The following is a 17619-nucleotide window of genomic DNA, read 5'->3' on the forward strand; positions in this document are numbered from 1 at the left end:
TTTAGTAAGCCAAAGTAAATCCACTATTTTGAGTTGAAAATTTAATGGTTGCTTTCCGCATTCTCAAATTAATATTCAAATATAGTGAAAGGAAGGTCCATTCAAGAAAGTCAGGCATGGCATAAATTCCTCTGTTTATAAAAAGTTAGAAGCTTTTCTTCATCTAGGCATCCATCATTCTCTATCCCAAAACTGAGCAAGAGATGTATACCACAAAAGAATGGGTAGAAACACTATAGTGTAACGTAGTATAGTATTGTATAGTCTACAAACAAGAACCTGTACATAATAAATACAACTGCTGAAACAAAGTAAATTTATTCTAAAATATGAGAAATTTATTTCTTTCTTAAACTGATGTCTGTAGAGAGCATGGAGAGTACCATAAAGATGTGGTACCACTTCTACTGGAGAGAATGTTAATGACACAGTCTTGGGTGAGATCTATGAGGCCACACAAAGGAATAATATTACATTAGAAAATGTTTTGGACATCCTTTTTGTAAACAGATTATCTGGCATAATAAAGAAAACATTTAAGAAAGTTTTGTTTTGCATGTTAAATTATTCTTTCTTAGAATGGCTTGTTTTGGAACCTATCAAAGGAAATGTTGGTCAAAAATTGAAAATAGTTATACTTGAGCCATTAAATAACAATGACCACATCAGAATTAAATTTAGCTCTCTTAGAGGGGGAATAATATTAAAAAAGAGAAAAATCAACCTTATGATATGAAATTTCAGAAAAGATTCAAAACCAAAACACATACAAAAATAAAATGGAAAGGACCAAAATAATTTAAAGTTAATTTAAATCCTTGTATTACTAGCTGGCAGTTACATACACATATGAAACCAATCATATGTATTTCTGCACCACGAAGAATCAGGAAAATGAATTTTTAAAAACCCACAAAGCAAAGCAGTATGTCTTAGAAGGTTGTGGGTTTTTTTTGCATCAAGCAGAAACCATTCGAAATAAAGAAACAGCCCACGGAGGCCAGCAGAAAAGACCAATCATGACACAGGAACTGATGGGGATTTGATACATGACCAAGTTGGGATGAGATGACAAGTTAACATGCAGCAGCTGACATGAAAATGGATACCTCAGTATCAAAGTAATTTTGGCTCCAAATGGTTCTGTGAATTTGCTTTAATTTATATTTGCAGCAGGCTGTGAATGTGCACCCAGATGCCACATGACTTGCTAAACCATTGCAAACTGTGTTCCTGAGCTCTGCTTTTGCCAATTGCAAAGCTACAGTGAATTCTGAAGAATGAGTACTCAAACTCCAGAAAGACAAATAATCATCAGAACGATATGTGTCACTTGGACCACCTTGGAATACACGAGCAACTGAACGTTTCCTTGCAGTTGTTCTTCACCACAATAATTTAAGCAATAGCTGTTTGAGACATACTTGTTTCAAGTAATAATGCTAAGACTCTGTCCTAGAGAAAAATTACCACTTAAACTCACTGATAATGTATTAAGGAGTTATTAGCAATTTCTGACATTCATAAAGTAACAATTTTGCCAGACTTGGGCACTCTTAAAATGAGGATCAGACTTTCCAAAAAAGCATGTAGCATTTCAAAGAATAAATGCAAACCTTTTTCAATTTACAGAGCATTTACTGGAAAAATATTATTTCCAAGATTTCTTTGCGATGTTGAAGACTAATTTTTTACAAAACTAATGCTTATTCTTAAAAATCTTTAAATTTTAGAACCTAGGACTTCAAAGAAAAATGCTGTACCTCAGTTTAGTAACATGGCTCTCAGCATTGCTAAGACAGTTCATATGGAATTTTTGAATTAAATACTTAACTGCTAGCAAAAATCTTGTATTCTTGTGGAGACTAGAATTAAATCACAACACCTGTCATTTTCTCTTTAAAAGTGTTCCTAGTGTTCCTGGGAATTGAGAGACAACAACACTTGTTTTAACATTCCTAAACTACTTGCAAAACTGAAGTTAATTAACAGTATGTAGATAAACATTACAAAAGAATAAATGGCAGCAGCTTAAGGAGAAATGTGGTTTCATCAGCACACTAGAATTTTTGGAATGTATCTACAGCACAATCAATGCAAAGAAAAAGGTTAATTTATCTGACTTAGTATCTCAAAGCTTTAAAATGCTGCTCTACTTAAGTACTTCGGAGGTTACTGATAAATAAAACAGCTTGTTAGCACAACGTTAAACAATTTATTACTGGTTTATCACTCGGAGCTGAGAGTGACACTGAGATAATACAAAGTAAACAGAGAAATATTTTTTGTTATTATTCCCAAATTAGAATATGCTCAGATAGCCATAGATTTTATTTTTAAGCTTGCTTGTCTACACATTTGTCAGCAGCTAGCTTGATAAAGGGTTTGGTTGTTTGGTTTTGGTTGTTGTTTTTTTTTGGTTTGGTTTTTCTTTTTTAGAAAAAATTGTTCATATTACCAAGTCTTTTTGTGAAAACCAGCTGATACTGATATAGTGGGTTTGATTTAGGTTAGAGAAAACCCTGTCACCAAGGTAGCTATCTAGTCTTCTCTAAAATTCCAGGTCCATATGTTTTTCTAGTAGGGACACTTCCATCTTCCACAATCATATAGACCTTGCATGATCTTTTCTTCCATAAGTTCTTTTTCTTTAACTATATTGACCTGAACCGTTGTCTTCATTCCTTGGCTTCTTGCTTTAATATTCTCTCTCTAGTGTGTACATCTCCAAGACTCCCCTGGGAATGAGTTCATGTCAAAATACTACAGGAAAGAGCTGGGATAATAATCCTAACCCATCTGAAAGCAGGAGGTATCACAGAAAATTTTTCCAAATACCCATTTATTGCACTGTCCCCAGTGACAGATATAGGACAAGAAATTAAGAACCAAATACCACATATTTATTATTTTTAATCCTTTTAATCCTTAATAATGTAGACCTAGTGCTTTTAACTCATGTAATAAGAAAATATCTTCAGCCCAAATTGTGCTTGGTGATCATCTGCATTTCCTAAGAAGTAACACAGCAGAAGACTGAAATTTCCACAGGAACTATTGGAAAAAATACCTGTGTACCACTGACCTGACAGTAGGTTATCTGACTTCACTGCACAAATACCAGTCTGGAAGAACTAAAAGAAAGGATGATGATCTGTCATGGTAATGATTATTTGATTTTCTTGTGATGAAAACAAGTCTGATTTCCTATGAAAATGAGGCTTTCTTGATCACTCTGCTCACTGCTGACACAATCCATTTATCAGTTTGTTCCCTATGGCATGAGATCCTCCCGACCAATTTCAGTTTTCTTGGGAAAAGGGTGAGAAGTAAGGGCAGTCTAAGAAACATGAAGTTTTTTCAGGTTTCATGAAAGTCAGTGGTTAAGAAATGGAAGCACTCCTTTAGTTCCTTAACTAAAAAGGAGAAAAAAATATTACCCAATTAACCCAATTAGCGAGCAACCAATTAGCACATACAAACTGAATGGACAAGAAGCACATGCAGAAGCAATCGTACATCTGCAACTCTTTGTCCACTTAGGGAGCCAAAAGAACGGTTAATGAATATAAAGAGTTCCAGGCATACTGCAGAAAGTTATATAAGAAGGAGACAGTTGCTATAAGGGAGACCTTAGTGCCTGGAATGCATTTTGTGCCCTGCAGTAGGAAAACATTAGGGATGAGGAAAGGTGAGTATGACTTTGGAAGGATTAAATGATTTGTTAAGAAGTGGAGTTACTAAAAAAGCTAGTGATGGAAGCGGAATTCAGGCTATTTCAGTAGGGGAAAGAACAGAGTAAGCCCAAGGGTCATGAAATATAAGCATATAGGAGACCAGAATTAATTTCTTTCACATTTCTTGTTTATTTTCTGCTTTAATGATTACCAGCTATTGAGGCATGTCCTTGTTAATATTTCTTATTGCTGGTGTCAAGCTGCTCAAAGGTATCTCAGTCTCACTAGGCAAAACAATAGGTAGCTGGAAGTTCTATTCTCTCATGTGGGTTAGATAATTCTACTTGGGGTGGGGGGAGGGAAGTGAGGTTTAGCAAGACTTAAACAGTTGAAGATCCCAGGAGCTTGTTGAAAGATTTTCATAGAACTTCAAAGTGAATCCAGATTTCTCAAATCTAATAATTATTAACACATTATTGGTAATCCAATCAGGCCAAGAAAGAAAAAAAAAAAAGAACAACAAACCCACCCAAAACCTCTCAATGAAAGAAAAGGACTGTAACTCTACTTTCCCCAAAATAATAGTTTAATTAGAAAAATATTTGGTTTAAGATTGCACACAGAGTGTTTTATGGGTACTACAGCTTCTATAGGCATAACTTGAAATCTCTGGAGTTCACAATCTGAGATAGCTACCAGCAGTTGGGAGGCTTTTATTGAGGTTCACCATCAATGTTTTCAGCAGGTGTGAAGTCTTTACAAGGGTAAACATCAGTAACTGCTTAGAATAGGAACTGATTGGTTAAAACCAAGTCTTGTCTGTTTAAGGTCAGCCTAAAGGCTTTCTAATCCAACTATGCTAGCAGCTCTCAGGATCTACCCCCCCTTCAGTGCTCTCATGCGTTTCTATAAGTCTGTAAAAAATCCTGCAGTGACTAAGTAGTATCAGCTTTATTACAATCCCTGTGAAAGCAAGCGCAGAACTTCAAGATACCACCAGAAACACGTTATTACCCTGTGCTACTGTAACGCAGTTACAACCATAATTACGGGACTCAGGTGGATGAGGCAATAGCTAACCTCTGCCATCAAAATTACAATGTCTGACAAGAGCAAACCTTACAGGCTGAAGGACCAAGCACTTATAAAGCAGAAGAACTGGGACAAGAGTGCACAGAAATCAACATCTGTAGAAACTTACCGTCATGTTGTGAACAGTTAAACACAGAAGCCCAACCACGCCAACAAGGCTGTAGCAGGACTACAGTCATGGATATAATGTATGACTAATTCAGAAAAACTCTGAAGAGTCTTTTTGTCATAGATTAGAAATCTACTTTCTTTGTGTTAAGTTATAGTTTACACCATTTAAAATACAAAACATGCTAAGACATGACAACTCAAACTCTCAGATATTCCCCGTGGGTCCTGCAATACTCCCAGGCAATAGTATCAGGTATCAGTATGTGTCAGTATGTCTGTTACCTTTCAGCAGTCCCAAGGTAGAGCATTTCTAAGCTGCTATCAAATTCACAGCACACTTCAGGAGCTGTTTCACAAGAATGTATAAACATCAGTTATTATAATTTTCAAATCTCCATGCTGTAAGTTTTTTGGTTTGTTTTACTGTTGAATTAAGAGTACAAGGAGTTTTCAACAGCTCAGATCTAATTTTACAGCTCAAGGGTTTTAGTGCTATTACACATTAAAGTAGTAAATGTGAAACCACAACAACAACAACAAAAAAATCCAATCCATTAACCTGATATTATGAAGTACTTTGTTGTGTTTTCTAACAAAGTAAAGGGTTGTTCCATGTCAAGAGAATTACAGAGACTGCATATAGCACTTGCAACATCTATTTCACAATTCTAAATGGCAAGTACCCTTACATACTACAGTGCTCTATAAAATCCTCAAAGTAATATTTTCTGAAAATAATTTTTTACTTATAACGAAGGAGCATGGCAAGTTTTCTCAAGCATTTTCATAACTGTTTTAACCAAAGAATAAAATGGAAAGTGGAATTATACACATAAATCAAAATTGTCAGAATTTCATGTTGCTTTGTAATGCCTAGGGTATGAGTGAAATAGAACAACTTTTGTCATGATGGGTTTTAATCAACCACCATCCCAACTACAGGGATGTCCGTGAAGAATCTGTGCCTTAGACTTTGATCTTGCAGACAACCCCCAACTTAACTTCTAATCAATGGAGTCATTTTTCTCATTAAAGGGACACACCTGATCCAGTATGTACAGCATGAAACTTTTAGGATACAGTCTATAAGTCCACTTTGTGTGCCGTGGAAATAACGTAAACAGCTTGTATGTAACCTCTGTTTATTACCGTTTATTTGCTAGAGAGTAGCTGAGCTCTGGCAGGCAGCTGCGAGAGGCTCACCTGTCTTGATATGATAGTGTATCAATTTAGTTTAAACTTTTCAAGTTTAAACTTGAGAGCTGCTGAACATAAGTCAGCATATCATGCTTAACATAAATCAACATATTGTGCTTAAACAAAGTATATTGTGCACTGAAGCAGGTGCAAAACACATCTGAGTCATTACTGTGGTCCACAGACAGCTGTGTCCAGCTACTATCATAACCACATATTGCACAAGTCACTACTCAACAGACTACATCTTTGTCCTCATCTTCCTGACCATTATTAGATCAAAGAAACCCTACTTATTAATAATATCTTCACTTACTCTTTGGCAAGAAACTAGCGCTGCAGCTTGTAAGCTCTGCAGTAAGTCATTCTCATTTCAAAGGTTTTATCCTTGGATGCGTAGCATCCTAGATCTACCGTCAGACATTCATCTCAAAGCCATCTCACCTACTTTTATCTGACCCTAAGCCAACTAGGCTTCTGGTTTAAGCTGACTGATATTCTCCTCTATACTCAGGAGAGACAGAAATACTTCCAGGCTAAGTGTAACAACTGAATGGATCGCCTCTTCCAAAAAGTAAAGTCAGCTCTTTAGCCATAGAAGTTTTTGGGATGTTTGACATTGTCCTTAGTAATAGTGAAATAAGGCCTCTCATATTTTTTTCTTAAAGTTTCCATCTATTTAGCAGTAGAATTTAAGGACAGTGTGCTGCTTTCAAAGCTGTTGTTGGAGAACCGCTCTTTACTGTAACTGTTTATCTTCTAAACTTGGAACATTTTATTTACAAGAATTGAAGTATTTTAGAAATTAAATAACCTATTGCAGTGATTGTTGACCCACAGAAGCTGCAGTCACTCAAGAAGGAATACTGTGGAAACAATAAAGAGCTTGGGACTGTTTGCAGCCTGGTCCTGAGCTATAATAAATGCTCAACCTGCTGAATACTTCAATGCCTCCTCAACAGCGTGTTTAGAAATTACAGCTATCCCAGTGCTTGTGTAACCTGTAAATATGCAGAAGGACATGGGCATACCTAAGATAAGCAGAGAAGGGAAAATAGTTACTTACTGCATGTAAACACAGGCACATAAATACAAGACATTTTTTCAGCAACAAGGTTAGCAGCAAGTTTCAGCAGCAAGATCTCTAACACAGCTTACGTCTTTCTGGGCTCCCAGACAACATACATTTTCAAGCTTTGCATCATACCATTCTCAATCAACTGAGATGAAACATTTAATACGTAAAGAAATGGGTTTATTTTCCTTTACTCTTGGCTTTTACCACACACCCACAGGAAAGCACTCAGCTTAATCATAAATAAAGGGTTGCGGGAGCTCATGGAATTGAGCAACACTTGCTAACCTTTAGCTTTCTGGCTGAAAAATGACCTTCAGTGATGACCCCAGCCAATAGTGCTATCTGGAATAATGCCCTCACATTGAGCAACCTATTATTTTACTATTATTAAGTTTTAGTAACACTGCTGGGAAGAACCATTTGTTAAAAGAGAAACAAGGTACTGACCCTTAAGTATTTGGGGACTGTTGTTTTCTGCAATCAGTTCAGGGCACTTTTCATTCATTTTGTACAATTTCCTTTCACCAGTGTCAGGAAGATCAGAATAAGAAAAGGCCAGCATCCCTGTGATGTTTATTGCACATCAACAAATAAAAGATATATTTACAGCTGCATTCGCTATTTTACTAGGCCTATTAAACAAATGTGTTGTAAGAAAAAGCCTATAAAGCAAACTTAGCAACAGTAAAAAGCCCATTGTCTGACTCCCCACAGAAGCTTCAATTGCTTCACAGTATGAAGTCAGGAATCCTTTAGATAAAAATAAACACAGAAGAAGTAGAGAATAGATACATTAAAGATGTTAAGAGCAGTGAAGTTTTCTTTCGCTGAATGCCTGTCTTCCAAGCACTGGTTCCTTGGTTTAGAGAATTATTTTGCAAATAGTTTGCAAAAAATCCCCCACATAGTCATACTAGAGGGATCAAAGTTGAGGACCTTTTAAATTTGTATGTAAAGATAGTAAAGATATTTTTTGGGATAAACTTCACATGCCGCACTGAAGGAGTGGATTTCCTAAAATCTGAAATTCTTCAGTACTAATGAAGTAGGAATGTTAACAACATGATTTCACAAGGATAATAAACTTTTTTTTATTATTATTAACTGCCAAATCACAGTCTAAAGAGAACTATATATTGCCTGTCATCAAATTCTTATAAATAATGAACATCATCTGCTCAGGCCAAAGGGATATGAGAAGCTGTCAGTGATTTCTTTTTTCCCTCCTCTTTTTGGCTATCAGAATTTGATGAGTTTGATGTTGGGGTTTTTTTATTATTTTTTTTCATGAATTTTTTTGCCTATTATTTCTTTTGTATTTTGACATTTAATATTCATAATGATCCTTTGAATCCTATATTGTAATAGATCACAGAAAGCACAAGAGCCTCATATCTGTCATACAACCTTCCTTGACTGGAACATATTCTTCACAAGTAGGTTTCTGTTATGAAAGCTCGTATCAAGCAAATGCAACTAAAAGCAGTAATATAATTGTAGAAGTTAGATGTTGCATGTGTAAGGCAAATTAGTCTTTGCCATTAGGCTCTTACAGGGTTTCCTTTGTGGTGACTTTTTAACCTGCAAAAGCATTGAAAACTTCAGGTTTTAACCTTCCCTTGATACTGGAGATCTAAGTACCAAGAGTCAACTAGCAACAGCCAGGAGAGTTACAGAAAGTGCTGTGGCATCAAGATTCTTCACGAAAGACAAGGCAACATCTCAGAGAGTATTGGTGTTCCCTGGTAAACTTCACTGATTTCATACTGTGAAGTGTAGGAAGTAAATGGATGGCACTTCCATCAGGCAAATGAAGTTTCAGTCTGAAACGTTGCACTGCATTCAAGGACAAATCTTAAGTCATTATATATAACTGGAAGACTCTTGTTGACTTTTAATAAGAGTTGAGCAGATCATGATTGACAGAAGAGGTAATAAAGCATAGCAAGTACTATATTGAGAACAGGGTAACAAGACATGACATAAACAACTACCAATTATCTGCTTTCACCTGAGACTAATAAAAAGCAATTTAAAGATGAGATTCAACTTTTATTCCATCAAAAATTATTTTTCAGCTAAATGACTGATCCAAGTTTTGCAGCTATTGGCTACACACAACGTCTGTGTGTCATGCCAGGTCCAAGATGTTTGGCAGGCATAATTTTGTTGACATCTTTGTGGTTACAGACCTCCTGTAGATACTTGCACAGAAACTGTAAAAGGAACCTTTGACATGCTACTATATTCTGGAGGTCCTGAAAATTACAGGTAAAATAAGGAGAGCAGACTACCGGAGAAACAAGGATTCATCACTAAGATGATGTATGCACCTAGAGCAGCATGGTTAAACAGGGTATCCAGATGCCTGATGGTAATGTGCTGCAATTTACAAATCCTCTGAGGTCTAGTATCAAGAAATGTCACAGAGAAACCTTGGGGGAAAAAAAAAATGCTCCTTTGTGTTTGTAATGTTGTTTCTTAAAAAAAAATAAAAAAAATCTCAAAACACTTTTACTTAAGTTCTATAGGCATGAAAATCAGCACAGGGTAAGCAAAAACTGAATACATAATGAAACATTCCTGTTTTACATTGTTTTGAAGGGAAAAAATGAAAGCCTTCAGACTGCTATAAAACAGTTTGCCAAAGGGATGCAGCACGGGTAAAAATGAATCAATTTATAGCTTCATCAAAACTAACAGAAGATGCTTAGAAGAGAAACACAGTGAAGTCAGCCTTCAACTGAATTCATTAACAAGGTGAAATCTCTCTTCCAAAATAAGAATTTGTAACCCTGAGGATGACCAGAAGAACTAAGATCAAGGGGGAAAGGAATCTGCTAATGTGAGACAATGAAAGTGGGGAAACCATAGGCTGGTAATGTTTGGTTTTGAAACTGCTCTGAAAGTATCATGATGATTTTGTTTAGTTTAATGTATGTAGTAAACTCATTCAGTTCCTCAAACTGAATCTCAGTGATGACATAATACTTTTTTCATCAATATAAAGATGGAGTTTATTTTTAAAAGCTTCTCAAATATTGTTTCTTCAAAGTTATTAATGCCCTTTCTTTACAAGAGTTTGGGATTATAACTAAATTACACTACGGATTTTTTCATAATGCGATATTTTCATTCTTTTTCTCTTTTAACATTTATTTTCATGTTTAATCATGAATCCTTAACTGATTATTTAAATGCCAAACATTAACTAACCAACACAAAACATTTTAAATAGTGTACTCAAGAAGGCTTTTTTTCTGTAAAACAAAGATTATTATCTGTATTCCTGCAGGCTATGAATTTCTTTCAGAAATGAAGATTTTTCTAATTAACACTGGCTGCATGCTATAACTTCATCATATTTGCCTGGCTACATGAAGAAAATGCAGGCAGCAGTTTTAATAATATCCAGTATTCCCGTTGCACACTTTCAGAATACTCATTGACCGAAAGTTTCTCCAAAGGCCTGACACAGATGCTCACCCTTGCACAACACCCTGTAAATCATACAAATAGCATTAATCCTGTTTTCATGTGAGTAAAATGCAACACTTGTTTTCAGTGAAATAATGACAAGCACAAAGTTTGATGAAAAGTCTAAAATAGTGGATAGAGTTACCACTTTGAAAGCAGAGAAGGAGCTGCACAGAAGCAGCAGCATGCAGGATATTCTGGTCTTGCACCTTCAGATGGCACTTAGTTCGTTCAAGTAAAAGCAAGAAAATGATTGATGTTACGCAGCAAACAGTCTGCTGCTTGCATCCCTGGTGGTGGTGCTTATCGCTTCAGAGTTCTGCTACAGCAATCCTTACGGAAGCCTTTGTCAACAAAATGCAGTTATGAAAGGAACTAGCATGGATTGTCTGCCAAAAAAATCCTGTCTCAGTGAGAAAGTCCCTCTGGGATTACTTGGAAACACTCCTGAACTTGCTGCCAGTCACCTCTTGTGATATGGATGAATAATAAACGTAAAGCTTGTCCTAATGGTTGGTAAAGAACCAGTTGTCTGTCCAGTGGGAGAAGCAGCACAAAAGCTCTCTAGTGCTCCTCTCTATCCCACAAGTGGTCCAGAGATTTTCATGTATCTTTCCCTAAGACATTTCTAAGCTGCCATTGAGTTCCATGCAGCCTTGAGAATTTGGGTAAGAAGAAGAGATTGCATGTCACATGTTTTTTCCAAACACTTGTAATTCTGGTTATCATCCTTTATACCCAAACACATTTAGATGTGGAGCTATGATACAGGACAATTAATACAGGTCTCCAGTTCCTAAACCCTTGAAATTATATTGCTCTTCAATTCACTGTAAGAAAAATCCATACTTCCATCTGCTATATATACACATATGTTTTATAGATACATGTATATAAATGTGTATATACATACAGATAATCATCTATCTTTTTTCTATACAGATTTCTTTGGACTATATGTAAGCATAGACCACAAGCAAGATCCTTATTCTGGTACAAATTCAAAGTGGTTAATATCTAATATGAATTAATATCTTTCTCAAACTTGAATTTGCCTTGGTAGGAAAATTAGATTTTCCTAGTCATTCAAAGCCAAAATTTTATTACAGTGAAAGCTGTTAAAAATAGAAAACATTTTTGTGCATGAAATTGAATCAGTCATGATTCAGTTATGGGTTATGTGACTAGTCATTAATTAGCTATGATTTACGTGGCCAGGTAATTCCTAACTGAAAATATTATACTTGCATTAAATATATTTACTTACTTAAGAATTCAAAACCATCTGTGTAAAGATTCCCTACATTTTTGTTATCCAATTTAGTCATTAGTCTCTGAGTAAATTTTGCTGCCACCTAGCTAGAGAACAGACACAATAAGGTATCATGGATAAGCATGATGAAACTCTCAGTGTTAATTAAAATGAATTCTGAATTAGTTATCAAGAAACATAAAGTAGGTGTGCTGAAAGCCTGACCCCTGCAAGTGGCAATGACACATTTTTTTTCTGCTGTAACAGACCTCAGCAGCCCTCAAAGATGATTAACCAGTTCTAAAAACCATGAATCCTTATATATTAAATGTTCTGTATTACACATTCTACATACTAAAATCTGTATATGAACATGGAAAGCATCACTTTTCTTCTGCAGCATTTCAGCTCTTCCTTTCTTAGTTGTCTGCTGCCGTTTTTTGAAATATTTATGCTTGGTGAATAAATTTTCTAATCCAGATTATTTCCTTCTAAATTCAGTCTGCTCCTTCTGCAGCTCAACTCTACTATGGAAAGTAGCAAGTGGTTCCAGGGCAGGTAAAAGGGAGATATCTGGATGGATAAGGCAGGCACAACTGCTACTTAACCATACCTTTTCCAGACAAGCTACGCAACCTGAGACCAGGTAATGCCAAAATCCCCCAAAGTCACTCAAAAGCAACATGAACGGGTTAAAACAGAAAACAGATCCCTCAAGATTTGCAAGTCTCTGCACATACCTGACTATACCAGATCCCATTGCACCAACAAAATCATACAGACTGGTCTAAGGGCTCTGCGTCTCGGTTTCATGCTACATTACCTTTGCTCTTTACCATATTCACAAACTAGGGGGAAAAAAACCCAGTTAGAAATACACTGTAAACCATGTGTAGTGCTTGAATTATACAATTACATCCTTCATGGGCTCTTCAGGCCTACATGCTTCTAGTGTAGCTCTGTTAGGCTTGTATAAATATATCCCTCCTGTCCCCTGGAAACCCAATCCATTTCAATCTGTAATGTAAATAGTTTCTTTTTAACATGTAGTGTGTGCTGATTTCACCTTAATTATATATTTCCCATTGCGAGAATTCGAACTCTGGGATACTGGGAAAGAATTTAACCAGCAGCCTATAAAGAATAGGGGCTGAAGCTTGGCTTCCATTAACACCTCATTAGACAGAGCCTGTACTGTATGTAAAATGAGCTAATGATTTTTAAATGTAGTTGTCAACCTATAACTTAATAATGTAGAAATATATTTCTCTGTAATACAGAGCAACCTATAGCACATTTTTACCTCTACAAATCAACATGAAGCTGTTGGAAGAGATTATTTACCCCAAGCAAGATCTTCATTGGTCATCATCAAACACTGACCTTTAGTGCAACTGTACCGCTAATACCACAAGTGGTACTAATTGCAGTGTAAATTTTCTGATGGACACAAGCTGACGGTTGGAGGAAAACACCAAGTCTTGGATATAAATATAGTTCAGATTACTAAAAAGGAAGTTAGAACCCTAAACTGATATTAGGTGGTTATAGGATTTATTCTAATCCCATATAAAGGAACGGCAGAATTCTTGTGCTTGAGTTTACTGTGAGTAACACCATCCTCTACCTTACTAAAAATCACCATTACAGTTTGCGTTAACTTGACAGGTTTAACAGTAGTTCAAGAATGCAGGACTTTCATTAACTCCCACTGAAGCTGAGTAAATGGCCATAGTGTCAAACAGGGGTTGCACAATATATCCCTTAATTGGCAAGGGGATTGTGGTATTCCTATTCATCAGGTGACCCGTCTGCGCAAGGGTTAGGACCTGATCTTGTTGCAGTGGATTTGGAGGCATGTGTGCGCTGCAGGTGAACCCTGGTTTGCTGTGAGAGCAAAAGGTTCTCATTCACTGTCAGTTTGCTACACGTCCACTGGGTATCACTTTTAAAGAAAAAAAAAAAAAAAAGTATTTGTGAATTTATAAAAATCAAAGAGTCTCTGTTTCTAACTTGTGGAAGCCTTCTCTTAGCTTTTTAAAGTAACAAGATTTTGAAACAAGCTAGTTTTAAATACTTCTTCCATAACAAAAAAGATCTCGTGTCTGTAAACCTCACCGTATTTGCCTTAAAAGCGTTTAACTTACCAGTGGGTGCCAGCCTACCTTGCAGTGGCCTGAATCCCAGTCAAGCACCAGCATCCGCGGTTACAAGGGGAGGCAGCGGGCAGGACTGATTGCTTGCAAGTTTCAGGGTCTTTGCAGGGAAATTTTTAACTGGATTTACAGCTACTCTACACTGAAAATTTACACATATGGGCTCCATCATCTATACTACACGGCGACTCACTGGCATAGCTTTGTAAAGAGAGTGCACGACTGCCTCTTTGTAACTGCCCCATGCCTAGCTGGTAGGCACAGCAGTCTTTTTCTGGGGTAAATGCAATTAAGACAAGTGACCCTCCTGCTGTTCCTGTTTGATTAGTGAAAACAGCAACGACATTTACTCATTGTCGTCATGCTTGGTCGCTACATTCTTTTGGCTGGGAGGAGGCAGTAGCTGTTCCCAGGGTAGAGGCAGGTATGCCTTTCCTAACCTTTGGCTCAGGATATGTGCTCAGGAACTGCCTGCAACGAGGCTTGTAAAACCAGTCACATTTCATAAGTGTGAAAAATGCAAGAGGGCATTGTGCAAGGCAAAATATAAGATGGTAATGTGTGTGTTCGTGGTGGGGAATTTACTTGGGACAGATCTTTCTGTGTCATTGGAGCCGAGTCAAGTGACATCAGGCAGGGAAGGTTTGGCCCTCTGTGAGAAAGGGATGTTTTAAAATCTCCTTGAAAATATCAGAAGTATGATGTGTTATGGCCAAATTACTGGCTCCCTGCTGAAAATGGAAGTGGTATACAGTGAAACGCACGCTGACTCCAACCGGCGGAATAACAATTACTCCTGCAAGGGAGCACAGAAGCAGTTAATAGTTGCAGCCCCGTAGTGGGGAGCCTGCCAAAACTGGCAGCTAAGCCAGAGCCCTGAACCAACATAGCAGTAGGTCTGTTTGTCTCATGTACTGTGCCTTTCTCATCTCCCTTACCCCACCACAAGCAAACAAATATCAGTAATAATGATAGCCTGAGTAATTACACCTAGCAATAAATCAAGGTTCAAATGCACATTTGCGACAGTACGAGATGTGAAAGGATTATATAATCAGCATTTGTCACTCATCCCTACTGCAGTCGGAAACCACGGGCTAAAAATGAAAGGGGTTTCTATATTAAAAGTGGTGATACAATTCATTTCATTGGGAGCAATTAGTTGTTTACTTACAAGACACCTTTCCATGACACATCATTTTATCTTTAAAACATGATTCAATGCCCTATAAAAGCAAACCCCACTTCTTATAGCTTCCTAGCAAGACATTCAGACCAATTATCCTATTCAGCTTCTTCTTTCTTTATAATTGGTAATTTAGCTTGCTGTATAAAACACAATTATACCTTGTTTAGACTAAAGCTGTCTACACATGGAGCTGTACCTGATGCTAATTCTTAAATCTTAGCCATGCTTAAAATAGGTATTCAAATGTACTTCACACTGATGCAGCTTAGTTATCACTTTCATAACCATAGAAATATTCTTGGGTAAATTAGCATTTGCTCATTCCCAACTATGTCAGCAAAAAAGCATTTTCTTTTCATCTTTGCATAAGAGGTAATATCAAAACATTACTGACTGGCCAATCATCAATTTATCTTGCACACTTAGATTTTCTTCACTCCTTCTGCAAAAACTGCCTGTCATATATTTTTAAGTACACAATCTACAGTGGTATGTACTGCTGCAGAGAACTGAAGTGTCATGGTTGTGTGCAGGTTTTTTTTATATATACACAGGATTAAAAAAAGCCAAATCATAGGGAATAGTTTAAATCACATGCAATCGGGAACTGAACAAGGTGATACTCTGAAGGAGCTAAGGAAGAATGGTTCAGGCTTCAGGTAAACCGAAACTTTAAAAATTTAAAAGAAAACTGAAAACAAGTGATAAGTGCTCTACAAACATATGTCAGAAAAAATAACATTTTTTTTTCTTTGGGTAACTCAGTTCAACTGCAAGCAGACTTACATTGGCAGTTAGTCATTTTAATTATAGTGTGATGACACTTGCTAGTTTAGAAAATGAATCATATGGTTGCACAGGAATTCAGTCTTTTTGCCTTAGCTATATTTATAGACAGAAAGAATTCTAAAAGTGAAACAGACATTTAATTGTTTAAGGGTTACTTGATGCATAAAAGTATTTAATCAGCAATAGTTTCAGGTTATCTGCTCCATTTCTTTCCCCCTTAGAGACCAGACATCCCTCTTACAGCATGGAGGATAAAACAGAATGACAAGCTAATCTAACACACTTTCAGGTAGAAGAATATTTCAGTAGCTCAAAATCATCCCTGTAAGTGCCTTGGATCTTTCTGAATTCAGTAAATTTAATTATGGATGTAGTTTAGTACAAGGAAACAATTTACAATATTTCTGAACAGGAATATTTTACTCTGTCAAAGGACCATAATTGAATCCCGATGTGATACATTCAATGAAGCCAATGAACTTGCATTAGCATAAAGTCTTTAAAAACCTGACACACTGACCTACCTTTATGTGACAGACGTAACCTTGGCTGCCTCGTATCTGTTGCATGACATCCAGTCGGTAGCTCTAGTAACAAGCCATATAGTGCCAGGATTAAAAGGTCCTGGGTACATGCCATCCTGCCCAAGATCAAATTCTTGCTCTCTTCACTTAACTGCTGCTGTTTGTTTCTTGTTTTGGTGGTGGTTTGTTGGTTGTTTGGTTTTTTTTTAAGGCTCCAAGTTCCACTTCTACTTTCCCAGTGCAGTTGGATCTCTGTCTTTGGTCACTTTGTGGGGTATCTCTACGGGAAATTCAGTGTTCATCAGAGAAGCACACAGCCTCGGCTAGCCATTTCTCAAGCTGTGCAAATGTCATGTAAAAATATTCCCTCCCTAGGACAATTGTTTATAAAGTGCGAGGACATTCCGAGGCGTTACTCTGCAGTGTTGTGTCTTGAGCTCTCTTTAGTAACTCTGCCAGTGGATTCAGGAAGAAGCTGTATTTTCAGTCCCTCCTGCAAGGCAATTCATTCAGAGGAGGGAGAAAAAAAAAAAAAAAAAAAAAGAAGAAAGCACCCTCCTCTTTGGTGCTCTTCAGAACCCAGCCCCTTGCTCTGACTTGCCAAACAGCTAGTTTTAATTCACCTTTCACCTTCGCTAATTAAAAACAAGAAGTGCCATTCCCTCCTGGATTTGCAGGATCCACCCAGCGGGGAAGCCGGGCTGTCAGGCTGCTGTATTTACTGAGAAAGTTCAGGGAGGGTTGAGGCAATGTACAGTGCCGGCTGCTTGTAGGAAGCGTTTTGATCCACGTGCCGTGCACCGATTCCTCAATTGCTTGGTGGTTTCACGTTATAAAGCATCGGGAGAAGGGTCAGAATTCCTTCCCTCCCTGCCTTTCCAAAAGTCATATCAGCTTTTGTTCCCAGCTCAGTTTTAGAGGAGGATCAACCCCTGAATTAACTGTTTAAGTGCATTATCACTTAGAGTTATTAAACAGCATGCTACTAAGTGGATCAGAATAAAAAGATTCCAGTTGTATAGCCTTTCTTACTTTAAAGGAAAAGGTTCAGCTTTTTTTGGTCCATCACGACCCCCA

General features: G+C 37.0%; 1 protein-coding gene across 1 annotated transcript in view; it reads right to left on the bottom strand.

The window, feature by feature from the left end:
• Positions 1–17370, bottom strand: part of SEMA3E (semaphorin 3E) — a 139412-nt gene extending 122042 nt beyond the window's left edge. Inside the window, exon 1 of the mRNA XM_040596692.1 lies at positions 16543–17370. Coding sequence (XP_040452626.1) covers positions 16543–16657 — 115 coding nt within the window. The 5' untranslated portion in view covers positions 16658–17370. The remainder of the gene's footprint in view (positions 1–16542) is intronic.
• Between the last annotated feature and the right edge of the window lie 249 nt (positions 17371–17619).

The sequence above is a fragment of the Falco naumanni genome, chromosome 5, assembly GCF_017639655.2.
Source record: "Falco naumanni isolate bFalNau1 chromosome 5, bFalNau1.pat, whole genome shotgun sequence".
Lineage (NCBI taxonomy): Eukaryota > Metazoa > Chordata > Aves > Falconiformes > Falconidae > Falco > Falco naumanni.